This window comes from Halyomorpha halys, unplaced genomic scaffold (genome assembly GCF_000696795.3).
Source record: "Halyomorpha halys isolate HHAL.00 unplaced genomic scaffold, Hhal_1.1 Scaffold88.1, whole genome shotgun sequence".
Lineage (NCBI taxonomy): Eukaryota > Metazoa > Arthropoda > Insecta > Hemiptera > Pentatomidae > Halyomorpha > Halyomorpha halys.
This window is the reverse complement of record NW_027114863.1, coordinates 1,984,965-2,005,339: the sequence shown is the minus strand read 5'-3', so window position 1 is coordinate 2,005,339 and position 20,375 is coordinate 1,984,965. Positions and strand designations below refer to the sequence as shown.

The 20,375-nt window shown below is 34.1% G+C and overlaps 1 protein-coding gene across 1 annotated transcript; it reads left to right on the top strand.

Annotated features, from left to right (window-relative positions):
- Positions 1–416: 416 nt before the first annotated feature.
- LOC106677131 (stearoyl-CoA desaturase 5) lies at positions 417–18,756 on the top strand (the record flags this gene model as incomplete). Its single annotated transcript, XM_014414846.3, is given in 6 exon segments — positions 417–503; positions 2,106–2,282; positions 3,480–3,613; positions 5,388–5,593; positions 9,147–9,332; positions 18,363–18,756. Coding segments are annotated over 6 exon segments (1,061 nt in total), but the record flags the coding sequence as incomplete, so codon positions are not given.
- Positions 18,757–20,375: the final 1,619 nt, after the last annotated feature.

The window sequence follows — 20,375 nt, the reverse complement described above, 5'->3', positions numbered from 1 at the left end:
GTGAGGTGAGAATTTATATTGAAGGTATGTTAAATTATTAGTGATAATGTTGTTGTTATAAATGTTACAAATGAATATATAATATAAGCTGTTAAATATTTAGATTGTCCTTGAGGATGGTCGAAATGGACGAAACGTTGGACTGTTAATGAAATAGAAAGTGTTGAGACTATATAAGGATACAATTTTTGATTGACTATTTACTGTTAACCAACGTTTCACCCAACTTTGCAGGGCTTCGTCAGGGCTATTAATTAACAAATTATACTAAATTGATCTTTGAAAATAAATTTGAACAGGAAAGGAAGAAAGAAATTTTACTGCGCATATGTCCGTGATGCATAACGCATGAAAAATTTCGTAACCAACGAAACTGATGCAATTATTGAATATGTATAGAAATGTGTATCAGGCCGAAATTGATCAGTTCTGTTGCCAGGTTATTCCTAACTGGTTGCTGAATAACCAATCAAATATAAAGGAACATTTTGGGATAATGGAAGGTAAGGCTGTTTGTTCAACTTATATAATACAAATATTTTGTGATTTTTTTTTCCTTTCCAAAATTTCTATTTATTTAAAAAAAGTAAAAACACTACACAGACATTTCGGTGTCCTCCGTCTTCAGGGTTCTTCTACAAATTTGAAAAACAATGCAACAATAGTATAATAATAAAAACTTATTTAAAAATTATTATTTAAATATTAGTTAAAAATTTATATAAATTACCATAACAGTAGCATTCTTTCTCTTCTCGGCTTCCTATGTCTAAAATTAATAAATTTAATTAGACATTTTTTTAATAAAATATTTTGAGAAATCTAAATTAAATTTATTTAATCTCTTGGTACCTTTGTTACCAAATTCACTTTCGTTCTAATCCTAGCTCTTTGTATTTTCCTGAGCCTTCCACATGTTTTTCAATTCTCGTTTATATTTATCTTTTCTTTTTTCTTTTTACTTTCCTTACTACCACACCATTATCCTTTTCAATTTTATTATAAGTTGAAGTTATTAATGGTGTCTGCATCCTGCCTCTTCAATTTGACCGCGTCTGTTTTTTAAAATCTTTTTTGTGATACAGATAGATTCTTTTATTTCCCTACTTTTTGTATTTTTTTTTCCCATGTCTAAAGTTTTTAAGTTCTCAAAAAAAGTAATTATGTTTGTTTATTATACCGTGATGGGTTATTTTATTCTTCTTGTTATTTTTACAATTACCTATACGCTGCTTTCAATTTATTCTTGTATCCTTTTTTTTTTTAGATTCCTTCACCACGTATCTTATCACAGTCATTGCAATCTAATCTGTACACTACATTCTTTTTTGTCCATTATACCAATTTAGTATTTCGAATTACTCAAAAATATGTCGAGCTTATTATAACTAATTTGTTACTTTTATGATCATATTCTATTAATATTTTTTTCTTCTGTTTTTAGATCATTAGAATTTTTATTTTTATAGATTAAATCAAAAAAAAATTTTTTTAACTCCCTGAATCGTGCCCTTACCTATACTTGGCAGACTCATCAATTTTGACTAGTAATTATACATAGTTTTCATTAAAGTAATCGAAAATTGGAGTGAAATAACTGCCTGTTTTCTCCCTGGCTCTTGCACTAACAATATTGGCTCAGCAGGCGCTTGCCGGGGGTTACAGAGAATGGGGAGGGACCGCTCCACTGGCGTCGGTACTCCCTTTTTCGGTACTTAATACTAATTTATTAAGGAAAATTAATTGCACGATTTTTAGGATTAAGATTCCTTGCAGGAATAATTGTAAACCATAGCTCTACACGGTTCGGCTCCGCCTGTGCCAGTAAATGTACAGGGAGTCAATAAATCAAAATATTTCTAAATTAGTGTGTGCAAAAACTAATGTCTTATATTCAAGTACATTTCGTCCCTTAGGATGGATGAGATTACAAGATAATGTAATAAGTAATATGATGATGTTATAATTTATAAAATATATTATTTAAGAGTTATTGCTAGCTGTAAAGTAATCAATAAATATTGAAATGTTTTAAGCCAGAAATAAATTTTTACATTTAGGAATCCCAAAAGTAATATATTTTAATCAATTACTTTATTTTCCAGACGTCATGGGCTCCAGAGTGCAAAATTTGGAAAAACAACAACATCTTGGTATGGTCTCAGAAAAACCTAAGTTGGTCTGGTTTAACGTCTTTGGTTTTGCTATTCTGCATTTAATATGGCTGTATTCATGTTATATTATAATGACAGGAAAATGTTATTTAGTAACTACAATTTATAGTAAGTAATATTGTTCTTATATTGTTCCTTTGTTTTTTATTACAAATATTTTATGCTTTTGACATTTTTTTTTTCATTCAGAGTTGTAATCGAATTCGACTTCGAACATGAATGGTACATATCTATAATCGATATTAATGTTTTTTCCACATTGAGTCCGGACTTGATCGAATCGAATTTGTTCTCTCCACTAAAGTGTTTTCGTAAATGACTACATTATTCAGGAAAATAAACAGGTTGGTGGGCCATATTTCCGGTCCCTGGCAAGGATTCTGTTCGAGTCTAATATTATTCAATTTATTCGTATCTGACTATCGGAAATTCACTAATGCTAATAGCCCACTATGAAGATGATATTGCATAATACTACTCGCTTAACAATACTAATTGCCTAAAAGAAGCTTTCAAAAACACATAGAAGTAAAAAAATAGGAAGGGGATTACATCTAAATATTATGTTATTTTGCTTTACGTTACATTTTGTTTTTTTTTATTTATTTTTTTAATTATATATTTTTTCGATTTATTTTTTATTTTTAATATCGTTAGTTTTCATTTCGTGCGTCCACGACAGAAATAAATGTCAACCCCCAGACTATTTATTATAGAGTTGCAAAGACCTACGCCTCAACTCCCTCAGCTGCAGACGGCCCACCTATATTTCTAATCTTACATTCAATACATGTGTATTATAAATATAGATCGTAGTAAATTACAATCTCAAGGGGATCATAATATTAAAAATAATTATCCCTGTCCCGCCCCTAATACCTCACGCTAACAGGTCCTCATATTCTACCTTGAAAACATTTACCTACAGCAAATGGAGTACTTTTTGAAATAATTTACTTATATCAAGCTACCTTCTATAATAAGCTGCCAAAACTAGAAATATGCGCTAAGCTGACAACCACTTTCCCTTTTACCACCTAAAATATTAGTAAAAGAAAAATATAACCCATTCAGAAAAAAATGATTACTTGAGGGGGATAGGAGATCAAAAGTTCCTGATGATCAAAAGATATTTATTTAATTTTTATCTCAACTTGTTATAGAACCATTCTGGAAGGTCAATATGGTTCCTGTTTAAGTAAGCTAATGTGTATTGGAAATTGTTGAACTGCAAAACCACTTCTAGATCTAGAATTGTTTTATTCATGATTCTACATTATGATTTACTATATTATTTCATTACAGCTATTGCCGCCGGTACCCTTATCGCAGGAATCGGAATCACATTAGGAGCACATAGGCTGTGGTCACATCGAAGCTATAAGGCCAAATTGCCTTTGAAATTGTTTCTGCTCTACGGGCAAACCATGGCTGGTCAGGTATTGCATATTTGCAAATCTAGGCTAAAATAATTTTTAATGATAGCGACATATCTGACTAGACAGATATGCTTTATTCGGCAATCCTACCCAAATACATTAGGTTGTTAAAACCCACAGCATATTAATCAATACATGTGTATGATGTACGCCTTCAATTAAAGGCCAACCGCACATTCACTTTTGATTAGCTGGTGGGATGTAGTGGACTGTATATAATGAAAGATGGTAACAGTGAAGAAAAAAAAACAGAACTTGTGTCGCTCTCAGATTCCGAGGCTGCTTCTCTTCCCACCGAGAGCGATGCAGGAGGTAAGCTTTTGTTGTTGGCCACTTGGGGAAATGGGCCTTTCCTATGGAAGCCCCCCCTCCCAATTCATTTCAGACTTTCTGTTAACCTTAAGTTACTCGAAACAACACAATTGGAGATATAAACCCAACCATAATTAACAAAGATACAAAAAACTTTTTTTTTCTACTATTTCTTTTTTTTTCAATTAATAATACTGTAATCTATATACAATACATTACAAATAATTTTTTTTAATTTTATCTTTTTTTTATTTTGCCTCCTTTTTATTGCACAAAGTTAAATTACATTCTTCTTATTCCTTCATTCCATTTTTTTGTTTTCAACCTTATGTACCGTTCTCTCATATCTCCCTTCTCCAGTGATGATATTACTACTTCTAATTTTAATTCACGTATTAATACTCCAGGGGTATATCTTTAAATATATCATTCATCATTGTACTTCTTATAAATTATTATTATTATTATATTCATTTTTATTTTTATTCTATTATTTTACTTTGTTCCTCTCTTTAAATAATGTTTCCATACAACATCCTATGAATAGTCTTATAGTTTTCTATACTTTATAATGTTTGTATCTTGTTCATATTTAGCCCTCATGAAGCTCTCTAAAGAGGGGCAAAACGTGAGTTCTATTCAATAATTTTCCTTATTTTTTGTGTACCGTTTTTGATCGCCACAAGGAACATATTTCTAAAATTAATTACATCAGGAAAACTTTTCGATGGTCTGTAGAATTTCTGTGATCTCTCATCTAAGCCATTGTATATGTACCTTCAGACTCAATTTCGGTCGTATGCGGAGTGCCTTTCAGTTCCTATCCAGTTGAACAATACTTAGAAAAAAAAAAAATCCTACCATCATAGAACTGATGGGATCATAGAAATATCCCAAGTACACTGCGAAATCATCACGAAAAATTAAATGCAATATTGTCTTACTAAACGAAATTGTTAATGCCTTGTCTCATCGTTCATTAGTCTCACTTGGACTAAGGTTGTTTGGCTCACAATGTTTTAGTATCTACTAAATTAATTCTGTACCAGTACAATCCATGAAGAGTCAGGGGTGCAGTACTTTGTAAGGAAGTACTGATACTAGACCAACGGTTGTGTACGGAGGTGATTTAATCAGGATCGCGCTCGACCGCCATATTTTCACGCAATTAAGGGTACCAACTTCATGAGACTGGGTGGACCCTAGAGGGCTCCTGAATTCACTGGGCTGAATCAACAGCTACAGGTAACAGATAATTATCTACCACAGCCGGATTCGAACCCGGGTGCTTGGAATTAATAGTCCATTGCCATTGGTAAGGAGGAGCTACCCACTCTCAAATGAGATCTATAGTAAACTTAAAATGTTAATGAATTGTTTTCTTCCATTCATGTTCAAAAACCAAGTGGTTTTTCCCTTAAACCTAAAAAAAAAATTTATATTTGATTTTATTTCAACTTAGAACAGCCTATGGACATGGGTTCGGGACCACAGAGCGCACCACAAATTCAGTGACACTGACGCCGACCCTCACAACTCCAACAGAGGATTCTTCTTCTCCCACATGGGCTGGCTTATGATGAAGAAACATCCTGAGGTCCTCAGGAAGGGTAAACTAATCGATATGTCTGATTTGGATGCCGATCCTTTGATCATGTTTCAGAAAAAGTAAGTTTATATTATAATTACAGTATTTCATTTAATTAATTACCTTATTGCCATGTATTTAGAATTTATTTATGAATACAATAAGAAACATAAAATCCCAGCGTATGCGAACGATATTGCGGTCCTAGAAAGTAAGCGAGAAGATAATAAAGACTCGCTAAGACGTTGGTAAGAGAGACAGGTGAAATACGTCGCCTGAAATCGAAGGCAAATGAAGATAAAACGAAATACATGATGATCCACCCTAACGACATGGTCTTTGTGAAAGTTTCAAATACTTCGGCTCCACAATAACCTCAATCAAATATCAACCTACCAAGATTGATCAGGATATAACTAGCACAAACATATTCTCCTTATCCCTGTTAAGGATTCTGAAATCCCGAAAAATCTTTACAAATCTAAGCTAAGGATGTAGAGCGTTGTAACCTAGCCTTGTCATACGTCTGCAAGAGCTGGGTTCTAGTCGTCACCCTAGAAAGCAGAATCGAGAGATTTGAAAGGAAAGTAATATGAACAATAACCAGAGCGTTTTGGGATCAGAACCTTAATACAGATTTAGAGAAGGCGAGCTAATACAGAACTACTTGTAGAGACTGGTCAGCCAATATTTCATAACAGTATAAATGGCAAAACACCATTTGGTAGGTCAAAAACCAGATGAATAGAACCAGGCCTCTTGTAAAGGAAGTCAAAGATAAATGGCAATCTTTGTGGAACGAAAGCCCAATGAGTAAATTAAAAATTATTAAAAAGGATGTCAAGCCCTGGGGTACCTCCAGTCGCAAATGCCGTAGAGAGGAAGTTGTACTGACTAGGCTGAGAATAGGTCACACGAGGCTCACCCACTCCTATCTTATTTCAAAAGAAACGCCTCCGAACTGACTTAGAGACGATGATAAGGCAATAGAATTGGTGTTTCAGTTTTTGAAATCACCAAATTTACAGACAAAAATATAACTTGATCGGAAGGGAAAAAAAAAATAAATAAAAAATTTAACGAATATCAGCAAAATTAAATAAAATATAAATGGGGTTGATGACCAATGAAGTTTGGCGCCACTAAACAACCAAACAAACAAACGAACCAGATGAATAGAAAGAATCGACAAAGATGTGAATGAGCTGCGTGCAAGACATAATATAAATAACTAGTTATCGACCTATTAGTTATTAAAATAAGTCCAGCCATTTATCTTTTTTTAAATTTATTCTAATAAACAGAATAAATTAAGAATGCAAACTGGGTGTATATGATACAAATAATTTATTTATTTCAATTACATTTTCTTTCAATTTAATAATAACCTTATTGACAGTTTAAGTTTTGATTATAATCTTTTTTTCGTGTTCAACTCAGTCTGCTTTGTATTTTTTTAAGAGGTTAGAATTAAAAGATTACAAAATACAATTATCAATAGTTTATTATTAAGAATTTCACAATTTTGTCCAATACTGAAGAGTAAATTTGGTGCAAGCAAGGATTAGATAGTAAGTAAAATTACTTTGTAACCATCATATTTATTTTGTATATTAGAATTTAATTAAAAATTAATAGCTAAAACTTGAATATTTTTAACTCCAATTGTCAATATTTTTGGTTATCTGGCATTTTTAAGAGAAAATTTGAATTTCAACTTGATATGGCTGAAATAAAACTACTATTGTTCTCTAGTATTGTTAAGTACTGACATTACCGACAGCATCAACTTACACTCGGTGCTTTTAACGCCGATCTATAAAGTAACAGAGGTCAAAGGATTAGATGCCACCTCAATTTTCCAATTATAAAAGTTCTGGTCTACGGCACAAAATATGACCAGCCATTGAAATGGCAGGAAAGAAAGTAGAGGGGAAGAATGATATGTTTAGCAAGGAAGAACGAGAGAGATTCTTTCTGGAAGAGAATCCGCAGGGAGCAGCAAAGGACACCTGAAGCCTAAGACTAAAGAGAAGCAAGGTTGATGAGGAAGAACCGCTGGAGACAACCTTAACCTAGAAAGCAAAAACCTGCAACGCACGTAAGATGAATAATAGTCTTATACTAATAAAGCTGTATTTTTAATCGCAAATCAATTAGAAATTAGAAGCCGTAGAATAATTTAGGTCACCCACAGTAATTTGAATTCCATAGCAGTATTATTATCTACAATTGACAATTATGTTTGATTTATGAACAATGTATTTATTCTCAGGGGACATTTGTACCAGAATAAAATTATTATTTTCATTTCATTTTATGAAATGTCAGGCTGTTGATGCTTTCTGTTAATCTAATCTTAACCCGACTTGAGTTTATAGATTAAACACCTTGCATGGGATCTGTAACGCCATGCGTACGCATAGCTTAGTAAATTGGTGAACACGACTTCATTGGAAAGGATATTCAATGAGTAATTATATCTAGCATACCATAGCAAGGGGGTCTGTGGTATCTAGATCTTAAATATATAAGGAATAGATTACTAAGAAGTTTTAGTCGATTCCCGCTAAGAAAATCGATAGAGAGAGAAATGCTTTATTTAGCCATGTTGCTCAATTACATTAGGTTCCTACGGTACACAGCATACCAATCAATCCATGATCGGACATAATCATGTTACAACAATGTTTTTTTTAAATTTTTTCTTACCCCCCTTTTCCTTCACAATCAATACTCGTCTACAAATCTAAACACTACAAACACTAAATACAAATATTTTATTCTTTCAGACCTCCCCATTCCAGTGGCCCGCTATCCACGTTCGATCCGTTAAACAAATTTATCATCAGATAGCAATGCGGAGTCAAACCAAAGACATATAATAGTCATCATTTAGAAAAATAGTCAGTCAAAAGAAATACTTCAATGAATAGATAAGTTAAAAGAAATAATTTAATAAATAAATAAGTTGAGGGAATACATAAATTAAAACACCAATCGATAAATCAAAAAAAAGAAACAAAATCAGAATGAATAATCTGAGAGGTACTGAGGCAGCTGATGCAGTGATGATGTATGATCCCCAGGGAGTCCAAAATATTTTTCGCCAAGATCGCAATATCCTTGACACTAACACCTAGGCCTTCTAAGAAGCTCCTTGTTTTCTATATAACAAATGATGTTTCTGGAACCCCTGTCAACCGATCGAATATATTTAATGATATTTTACAAAATGTTAACGACAATTTTCACCTTTTTAGCGAAGATGATCAATATATAGTTTACTTAGTAATTAAAAAAAAACAGTTTAAAGAAATCGCATTTTTACGATATAGAATAAAGGTAAAAAATTTTACCAGGTAAAATCACTCCAGAATGAATAATTTCACAAAAAAGTATAAGTTGCTTTCGATTGTTCACCATGAACCAAAGCAGTATAAAATCTATTACCGATCCGTAAAGAATAATTGTAGAGGTCACTGCTTGCCTATTTCTAACAAGTTATTAATGTGTCCAAAATAATTTCCTAATAATAGGTTTAATCTTAGATTAATCAATGTACTTTCAATATTTGATCTATATTGACTTTTAGGTATTAATATTTACTAATTTACTATTTCCATTTTCCAGGTATTATACCCCGTTACATTTAGTCATTGCGTTTGCGATCCCAGTAGCTGTACCTTATTTGTTGTGGAATGAGTCCCTTTGGTACAGTGTTTTGGTAGCTTATGTCTTCAGGATGGTAGTACACCTGAACCTAACATGGACAGTCAACAGCTTCGCACACATGTACGGAAACAAGCCTTATGAAAAGTAAGTATATGATTCCTCAATATTTGTTTTCTACGATAAATTAAACATTAGTGCTAGATTTAATTAGCGCTGGATAATGCTGATGAAAAATGATTAAGTGTGCAGAATTAGGTAAAGCTGTTACCAGTGCCGTAAAAGTAGGCTTAATATCTTGTAAATATTCAAAACTCTAGTGCTTTCATCGACCAACCTACTCGCTATAATTGTTTGTTTGAAAAGTCAGGCAAGTAAGGCTACAACGAAGAGCGGGAGTGGAGGATTTCAAGCCGCTTTTCAATTTTAGGAGTTTTTTAAATATTAATCGATTTAACTATCTTAAAGTCTCCTCTCCCTGTTTTAAGCTCATATTTCAAAAGTGATACAGGACCATCGCTCATCGGGGGTCTTAGCGAGCCGGGTCCGCTGGAGAAGGATTCCATTTTTTGTATGTAATGATCTCTTGTGAGATTGTAACATGCCATACATCGACCAACCTTCTAGCCGTTGATGATGAAACAGTGGAGAAACTGGGAAACAGTGATTCCTTTTTTTTTTTTTATCCCCCTCCCTACCCATACGGGGTGCGGGAACAGTGGGGTAGTGCGCTGGGGTTCGCGCATGCCACTACACCCAAGGATCACCAATTTTTTAATCTTTTATTAATTGTTCAATTATTAATTTTTTTCATTTTTTTTTACTGTGGTGCAGCCCAGTGCTAGGTTTAACGCCTTACTGATGGAGCTGCACCTTGTCCACTGCATTCGTCTGGATGCCTCCTGCAGTTTCCAGGCTGGTCCAGCCCTCCTGGTCTCAATCCGGGTCAGCTTCCTCATCTTCTGGTGGTTCGCCGATGTTGGGCGGTCAAGTCCTTCCAATCGTGAAATGAGTGGGGCCCACCACCTCCTTCCTCCCGTAAATGAACTCCCTGAAGAAGGGATAATTCTCATCTTCCATCAAACAGAGAATTTCTGACTCGGCGAGGGCCTAAATCCCGGTCTTTCTCGACAGCCTGGCTCGGTGTCCTTCCATGGCAGAACAATCTATTATAACGTGTTCTGCTGTTTCAGGAACTCCGCACGTTGGGCACCGTTCCCTTCCCCACTCATTCCACTTCTGTATTGAGTCCTCTCGCAGTATTTTCTTCCATAAGTTTGGAGTCTCACCGATCCTCTCTCGGAGCTCCAACCTCTCCCTGCCCCTTAACTTCATATTTAAGGACATCCTCTATGAGGATGAGGTCCAGAGGCATCGCTTCGGCCAGCACTTGCACCGCCTCATGTGACACCGTTCTGTATGTCTTCGTGACCCTCAGCAGAGCCAGTCTCTGTATGGTGGCCAGTCTTCTCTTCTGTGTCTGCGTGAGGTTTCGGCTCCACGCAGGGGGAAACAGTGATTCATCGAAAAAACAATAGACACCTGTCAACGTACAAGAACCTTTTAAGAGGCAATGGATGCACGACGATGGGGGGGATGAATGAAATTAGCCCAGCTTGAGAAAGGGCTATATTATATTATATTATATTATTTCTGTTTATATTAAATGTGAATAAATACTTTGTTCACTTGTGTGATAATACTTTCCAATACCACGCCTAATACGAGAGTAAGTAAATTATTATCCACAATATAATTATACAATGTTATTATAATCAAATGGGAAACTTTTACAAGTATATCATTTTTCGACATAGTCCCCTTGCTTTTCAACACACTTGGTCCATCGTTGTACAAGTTTCATCCCCTCATAAAAGAAGGTTTTCGGTTTGTGCTGCGAGCCAGGAATGCACCGCTTCTTTCATTGTTTCGTCCAAGATAAATCGACGGCCCCTTAATGCCTCTTTGGGTGGATCAAACAAGTGATAGTCAGAAGGGGCAAGATCGGGACTATATGGAGCATGAGCTAGTACTTCAAAATTGAGTTTCTGGAGCGTTTCAGCAGTGTGGCCAGCAGTATGCAAACGGGCATCGTCGTGCTACAAACTACAGCATTCCTCGGCGTCTGCTTCGAATTGCAGGCTTCGTCTTGGCAGTAAGCATTTCACTGTAATGTACACTGTTTATTGTTGTGTCCCTTTCCTCATACTGTTCCAGTACTGGACCTTGTGAGTCCTTGAACCAGTTTTCCTGCGGACGGTTGAGTGTTGAACTTTTTCTTGCTCGGTATGACGGATCCATATTTCGTCACCAGTAATATTTCTGTCTAAGATGTTGCCTTGTCCGTTACCATAGTGATCCTAATGTTTTTGCAGGTGTCCAAGCACGTTTCTTTATGCAACTGTGTGAGATGTTTTGGGACCCATCTTACACAAACTTTATGAAACCCAAGTCTGTTATGGACAATTTCGTTGGCAGAACCGTGGCTAATTTGCAGACGATGTGCCTCTTTGTCAATATTTACTCTTCTGACTAAGAACACCATTTCGCGTGACGCTCAATGTTATTTCTTTCTTGATTTGTGGCGGTAAACAGTCGTCCGGCTTCTTCATGACCATTTGTTGAATTCTTCAATCCATTTGTAAACACTCCGTTCTGACTAAACACTATTCTCGTACTGTACCGAAAGTCTTCGATGAATTTCGGCACCTGGTACGTCTCCTGACGACAAAAAATGGATCACTGAACTTTGCTCTTCTTTGGTGCAAATAGAAAGCGGAGAAGCCATGATTAACAGCACGTTAGCGATAGCGAAGCTAACCTAACAGCTTGAAACTTGTATACACATAATAACAAATAAACAACGCAAAACGACAGTGCTACCAACATAACCAAAAATATAACTAAATTGGGGATAGATATTGACTTAGCCTCGCATACTATATATTCAATGGTAATAATATTTTATTAAGATGTCTTATTGGTGACTGGTAAACACACTATAGTAATCCAATTATATTGATTTGTAGAACCCTATTAATTAGAATTAAGATAAATAATTTTGGTATGCATATAGTTTCCCAAGATAAATACTTGGGAAGAGGATAAGTTTATCGACAAGGACTAATTAGAGGAAGCGCTGCAGAGTACGGACAAAATAAATCCTAAAATGATGAAATATATGGGACCAAAAGGAAAAGAAATGATGCAGTACCAGTATTTGAACAAAAAAATACCGAAAGACTGGGAAGTGGTAGTCATTATTCCAATCTTTAAGAAAGGAGATAATAGACATTGCAACATCACAGAGAAATATCTCTTCTAAGCATACCAAGCAAAATAAATTTCAAGAACCTGGAGAGAAGAATAAGAGGAAGAGTCGAAAGGTTAATAGAAGAAGAACGATACGGATTTCGAGAAAATCGCAGTACCCAAGGGGTTTTTTTTACCATGAGACAGGTCTTTGAAAAAATGTTAGAAAAAGATGAGGAACTTTCAGAATACTTTGTTGACATTACAAAAGCCTTCGACCAAGTAAGCAAGAGGGATACCTCAGAGGTCTTAAGAGATAAGGGAGTAGATCAAGGGCATATATGGGTGGTAGGAGCTTTGTACAAGAAAACAAAAAGCGTTGTAAGGATTGCCAATTGTACATCTCAAGAAATCGAAACAACGATAAGAATTCGCAAGGTTGTAACTTGATTCCATTACTTCCACTTCAATTATAGATGCAGCTATTCGGAGGACCAAAGAGAATATAAGGAAATTCCAGCTAGGATATACCAATCTAAGACCAGTGGAACTCTCACTTCTTGCATTTACCGATGACATTGTTATTTTCACAGAAGACGACAGGAACATCAACACAAAGTCGACAGGTTAAAAGAAGAACTGCTTAGGATCAACATGGTCGTAAACCCTAAAAACACAAAATGAGGATAAGGAAGAAGACACGATGAATTATGCTTGTGATTAGAGTTGAAGACACTGTCTTTCAATAAGTGCATAATTTCAAATACCTAGGCGCACATCAGAATGAAAATGGTTACAGTGATACGGAGGTTACTGAGAGAATGGCAAGTGCTGGCAGAATTTTTGAAGCAGTCAAGAGAGGATTCCTGACGAGCGGTTTACAAGCAGACAAAAGTGGCTCTGATAGGTCAACGTTTCCCCCATTCAGACGCATTCCTCGGAATCAAAGACGCTAACAAAAAGCATCAGTCAAGATTACTAGCGACAGAAATAAGATTTATTTGAAAAATGAAGTAGGAATAAAGAAGAGATCGAGTCCACAAGAATACAACTAGAGCGAACCTAGACGTTAAACCAGCCCAAGGAGTTATAGAAGAGAATAGACTAAGATGACTGGGACATCTCCTAAGAATGAAACCTATTAGAACAGCTTGAGAGGTCTATCAAGCCAAGCTAGACCGGAAAAGAGGAAAAGTCGACCAAGAAATAAATAGGAAGATGAGGTAAAGAAGGATTTCCTGAAAATAGGACTCTAATGGAATGAAAGAAGGCGTTTGGTGGAAGACCAGCAGAGTTGGAGGAAGCTCTATAGATTTCCTCTTTGTAAGTTATCAGCTAACTTCGCTGTACAATCGTTAATACTGCTCTGATCTATTTGACATTTTCAAATTATTTTAGACAACTAGATTATCTATGATGTTTTCTACAACATAAAATGTGATTAGTATGATGCTTCCCTTGTTTACCAACCATTTGAATTAAATTATCAACTAACATATCTTTACCTTTGGGCCGCCCATAGCTCAGTGGTTAAGACACAGTCATACCAATTTGATGTCTATTGGCGGTACCGGTTCGAATCCGGCCTGGGACGTTGACTTTTTTCATTGCGTGGCGGTCCCACAAAATGAAGAACTTTGACCCCCAACCATGGTTAGGCAGTATAGGACTCCAATGGGAGTCTGGGCCGAAAAAAAAAAATAAATAAACAAAATCTTTACCTTTTTTATGTTTTCCTAAAAGTAAACCCTTAATTGCGAGGAACCTTCGGAATCCACGGAGCTTCTTGTTTTTTAGCTCTTCTTTATATTAACCAACTTAAATGGACCTTCAGCCTTAACAGTCAACCCTCATAACAAGGGTATAAGTCTTCTCTGTATCAATAGAGCCGGGAAGAAAAAAAGGCAGTTATATCACCTAAATTTTTTTTTTAGGTTATTACTTTAATGAAAACTAGGTATAATTACGCGTCAAAATCGATAAGTCTGCCAAGTATAGGAAGGGAGAATAAAAAACGGCAGCTGTTTCAAAACCTTAAAAAAACATTAATTTTTCATTTCGAGCTCTATATCTTAAAAAGTACCAACAACATTAGAAAATCTAAGAGAATATTACTTAAAGAAGAGTAAATTTGCTGAAATATTAGCCCTAAAAGAGCTATTTGCATCCAATAGTTCTAGAGATAGAGCTTTTTAAAAAGCCAAATTACTTAAAAATCTTCTAAAAGATTAGTAGTTAGCTAATTTATTTTGAGAAATCTATATCTCAGGAACTATGAAACATACAGATTTCTATTAGCACTCAAATTAAAGCTAGTTAATTGGACTATAAATAAGGTTATGACCTTTACCTTTGTAGGAGCTGTAGTTTTCATGATATTTGCCAAAATAAATCGATTTATAGTTGTTCAGACAATAAGTTTGATTTGATGAAAAACTTCATTTCAGAAACCATTGGACGTACAGATGTTTGCCAGCGCTCAAATTAAAGCTAGTTAAATTTACTACAAAATAGTTAATTATGTTAATCTTTGTAGGAGTAGTAGTTTTTATTATATTTGACAAAATAAACTCACGAAATGTTAATTTATAGTTGTTCCTATAAACTGTTCGATTTTTGAAAAAATATATCTCTAGATACATAAGACGCACATATGTCTGTTAACACACAAAATAAAGGAAATTTAACTTACTATAAAGTAGTTTCTGACACTTATCTTCGTAGGGGTAGTAGTTTTATATTCCCATATGAATATAAATTTGGCAAATGAAAATTTGTCCGAACAACTATAAATCAATTTATTTTAGCAAATTTCATGAAAACTATTACTCCTACGAAGATAAACATCATAAAATACTTTATAGCACATTAAACTACCTTTAATTTGAGTGCTAATAGACATCTGTACGTCAAATGGGTTTTGATATATAGATTCTTCAAAATAAATTCACTAACTACTGATCTTTCAGTACGTCTCATACAACATTTTTATGAAATGTTGCTTTTTAAAAAGCTATATCTGCAAAACTATTTAAGGTAAATAATTCTATTAGGGCTCATATTTTAGCAAATTTACTCTTCTTTAAATGACGTTCTCTTAGGTTTACTTGGGTTGTTCCTACTTTTTAAGATATTTTAGCAAATTTACTCTTCTTTAAATGACGTTCTCTTAGGTTTTCTTGTGTTGTTCCTACTTTTAAGATATAAAACTCCGAATGAAAAATTAGTTTTTTTTTATAGCTTTGAAACAGCCGCCATTTTTTATTTCCCCTACCTATACTTGGCTGACTCTTCAATTTTGACTATTAATTATGCATAGTTTTCATTAAAGTAATCAAAAATTGGGGTGAAATAACTGCCTTTTTCCTCCTCTTGGGCTCTTGTGCTATAAGGATCTCTCACATCTCCTCATAAAGTATATAACAGTAAACCATTCGAAAAGATTCGTTACACAACAAGTTATCTTTTAAATAGAATTTCAATTTTCGGAGTAGTTTATCTTTTCAAGGACTCAATGTGGCGCCTGAACTTGGTCATGACCGACATTCAGAGATAGACCAGTGAATATCGATGAATGAGGCCTCTTTTTTTTTTCAAATACTAAACTCCCTACTGTACTAATACTACTAGATTATTCTCCAGAAAATGTAAGCAAAGGAAACATAGTAATGAAACCCGTTCTGATGTGCAGCTGTGAGAGCTGTATAAAATTAGTTAACAAATTAAAGTTTTATCGAAAAATTAAAATTCTAAGTTTATTTTAAAACCTTAATTTTCCCTGTGAAATAGCAGATCCAAATCAAAAATTAAAAAACAACTTACCTACATGACATTCTCTCATAATAATTTTAAAATAATAAGTTTCCAAAAATGGATATATTTACTTTTACTAGATAACTTCTCAAAAGAGTATTTGACGACATACAAAAAAAATTTCAAAATATTGTTTGTATTATTGTCAGTCAATTTATAAACTCAATTAATTATATATGTTTCAGTTAATATAAATAAAGAATTAATTTTTAATTTTTGTACCAATAGAAGGAAAACGCTAACCACCATTATAGTTTCTATGTGACGTAATTTAGATTTGAATAAAAAACACTGATTAAGCGATTCACACTTTTTAGCTGTTTAAATTTTTAAATATTTTTCTGCTGAAAGAATTTTCATTTTTTTTTTAAATAACCATAGAATACGGTTTGATGAAAAAAGTACAAATTTGATTTAGAATCGATGTTTTAATGTTAATTTTTTGTTTTTTGCTGCAAACTCGGATTTCTGGATGTTTATCTGAAGCTCCTTAATCGCTATATATATTTTTTAATCTATTGGTACTGGTAATGGTAATTGGTGGGGGGAACAAGTCCGGCATGTGGACCTATTGGTCCTGTTTGCCATCCCCAAGGCAGACCAATGGAGTGACTCTTTTATGTATTTTATTCCTCTATATCGAACCTTTTCCACTTCCTAATGAAATTTAAAAGGGGTTCCCAATCTATAGAGGAAGCCTCATTTCCTTTAATTCTATCAGAGCCTAATAGCCTGTATCTTAGTAATGCATACCTACCACTGTCTGCTATGTAATGTAAGGCAGTCTTTGGGCCTGTCAGCATAAGCAACAGGTTTCATCATGGACTACTTCACATATCTTAAGATGTCTTTTAAGTCTGCAATGACCTGTAAGGACTCCTATTAATAATCGGAGTTCGGTTCTAAGTATTAGAAGTAGTAAGTGTCACTTAGTTTTAGAAGTAGAAGGTTTAGTTATTAAAATCTTGGCCTGGCTCAGCCCCATACAGTTCCTCTACTCCTTACCGGCTATCTTCCATGTCCAATCAAGAACTACTTTTCTCTGATGACTTTAAGAGATGCCTAGGAACGGTTCTGGTCCTATAGGAGGGTTCTCAACCCCGTTTCTAGTAAGCTGATCAGCTTTTTCATTACCCGTGATTCCCTTATGTCCTGGGACCCAGCTGAAGCTTCTTTAAGCACGCGACTTCAGATTATAAAGCTACTGACAAGATGGCAAACACTTCTGCCTGAAAGATAGTCGAGTGCTTGCCAAGTGATTGTTTGATCTAGGTCAAAATATTTCAAAGTGACTAAGAACACTTCAGTTTTGTGTTTTTAATTGCATCCCAAACTCTACGATCCCATATCACAATCCTCGCAAAATGGAGTCGAAATCGGAGGATTAAAATAAATCCCATGAAATCACCTTTACCCTTTGTCGTAAACCAATCGACTGTCCTACAGTATACTTTAATAATGTTGCTCTTAACCCTGTCGAACAGATCCGCTACCCTGGACTTTATTTGGATAAACGACTAGCTTGGAATCCTCACACAAGACTGAAAATACAAGAAACTGTATTCCTGTATCAAATTCCTCTCTCATACCATCCATAAAATCCAAAATCCTTCGTAAAATCCTCAATACTCGTTACATTATCAAAAAAAATTATTAATAAAGGCCTTAATGTTCCATATATAACCGATCTAGCCCAAACCAGATATCATTGCTTCCATTACAAACTCACTAACCAACCAAGCGCACTAGTTTTTAACCTTGACTTCTCTTCCATTCCTGACAATCCTCCGAGGTGCCTGAAAAGAGATCTTGAGACCTAATGTAGAAATGTTATTGGAGTACTACCAATGGGTAGTTTCTCAAAAATCCTGAATAATTCTATTATAATCTCACTTCAAATTAACTTGATGTATTTTTATGTAAATATAGTTGTAAATGTCAATAATTTTTTTTAAAAATGTTTGTGTCTCTTAGTTCAAGATAACTGGGTATACTTATTAACGTCAGCAATCAGTCATCAGTAACAGTTAAATTAATACTATATGTGCATTTTAGCGTGTCCATTAGTACATTTATTTTGTAAAATGCTAAAGAAATATTGTTATTTGACAGGGAAATCATCGCAGCACAGAACCCTTACGTGGCTTTCTTCGCGCTCGGAGAAGGATGGCATAATTTCCACCACGCTTTTCCATGGGATTGCAATACATCCGAATTCGGACAACACTTCAATCTCTCCTCACGCATTCTTAGTATATTTGCCTATTTAGGCCTAGCTTACGATCTCAAGATAGTGACAAAGGAAATGGTAATGCACCGGGTGATGAAGCATGGAGATGGATCGCACTCTTTATCAATGAAGAGTGAAAAACTAATTAAATAAATTGTTAAATTAAACAGGATTAGTTTTTACTAGGAAACCACTTGTATTTTTAGTTTTTATTAATTTATTTTTGTATTACAAGTATATCGAAGAGAAATAATAATTTTTTAAGTGAGCACTGAATCTTTGACTATACTTCTTGAACTCCCAAAGAGCTTTTCCATCTATTTTAGCATTATCTTTCTATTAATTATCTCTTTTAGATTATCAGAAAAATAAAGAAAAATTTATTTCATGATTGGAATTAATCCAATAAAATACTGAAGCTTGAAACTCAGAACCCACCTGGGACTCTAAAACAATATTAAATCTTTCCAATATAAACAAGATAAAACAATAATAAAACAAGATTTGTTGAGTGTAATGAACTGCGCCGTGTATCCTTTATAATATTCTAGAACATCTTTTAATATACACTCATGGTTCCAAACCAGAAAGCTCAACCGCATCTTCTTTCGTTACTCACAAACTTCAACCCAAGAATTTAATTTACATAGATTATGTTCAATAACTCGACGAACTCCACGCGATAGCATAAGCCCCCATTTTTGCCTATCAACAACTCAAAACACAATTGTAATAAGTTTCAAGTTCATTGAGTTCTTAATAGTTATACAAATATGCACCCGGAGCGTCTACTCATTATAAGAATCCAATGTTTCCTCTTATAACTAACAGCCAAACTCTCCAATCTCATATCACAGCCCTCGAAGAATGGTGTCGTAATTAGAGGATTAAAATAAAATCCAACAATCCCCTCAAATCACCTTTTAAGGTACCCTAACATGTTAGAAATCAAGAAAGTTAAAATTAATCGATACGCGGTCTTAAAATCGATACCATTTTCATATTCTACATATCCCAAAACATATAAAGGGACCTTAACATGTAAGAAATCAGAAAAGTTAAAATAAATCGATAGTATTTTCATATTCTACATATCCCAAAACATAAAAAGGGACCCTTATATGTTAGAAATCAGAAAAGTTAAAATTAATCTAATATAAAATATATCTATGTATAGCTGTAAGACAAAAATGTCGTCTTTATACAAATACAAACGTATTCCAATGGTTAATCATTTCATTTTTTCGAATCAGAGTTATTTTTCTATAAAATGGACAAATATAAAAGTATTCAAATGGTTATTCGAATTGTTTTGCAATGTAATGTAATGTAAAAATGTAATTGGATGGTTAATCATATGTTTTGTACGAATAATTGATTATTCCAGTAGAAAATTCACGAATTAAAAAGTATTCATCTCTCGTCATTCGAATAATATTTCCCCAACTCTGTCATAAACATAGTCTAAAGGATGAGAAGGGGTGTGAAATGCATCCTATCTTTACTATGCACCATGTTTCAGTATACAGTATAAATGTTCAAAACTATTTTTTTTTTTTTTTTAAATCACTTATTAAGGTTTCGAGCCATAGGCTCATGAAGAAAATAAAATACATGCGGTACTTAAAAACTTCGATTTTGAGACACTTGTTTAAGATAGATTTTTATTAACTTAAAATGCAATTTAATTTTATATTAACTTGACCGTATAAGTTGTACTATTTGTTCGTAAATATGAAAAAAATGTTATAAAAACGCACAGTAAGGCTGATAATTGACCAGGGAAATTTATCATGAATGAAAAATATGACATACTTTTTGCTAATTTATCAATAGTAAACCTTGTACTGAGATATACATATATACGGCTTATCTACGTACCTATTTAAAAACAA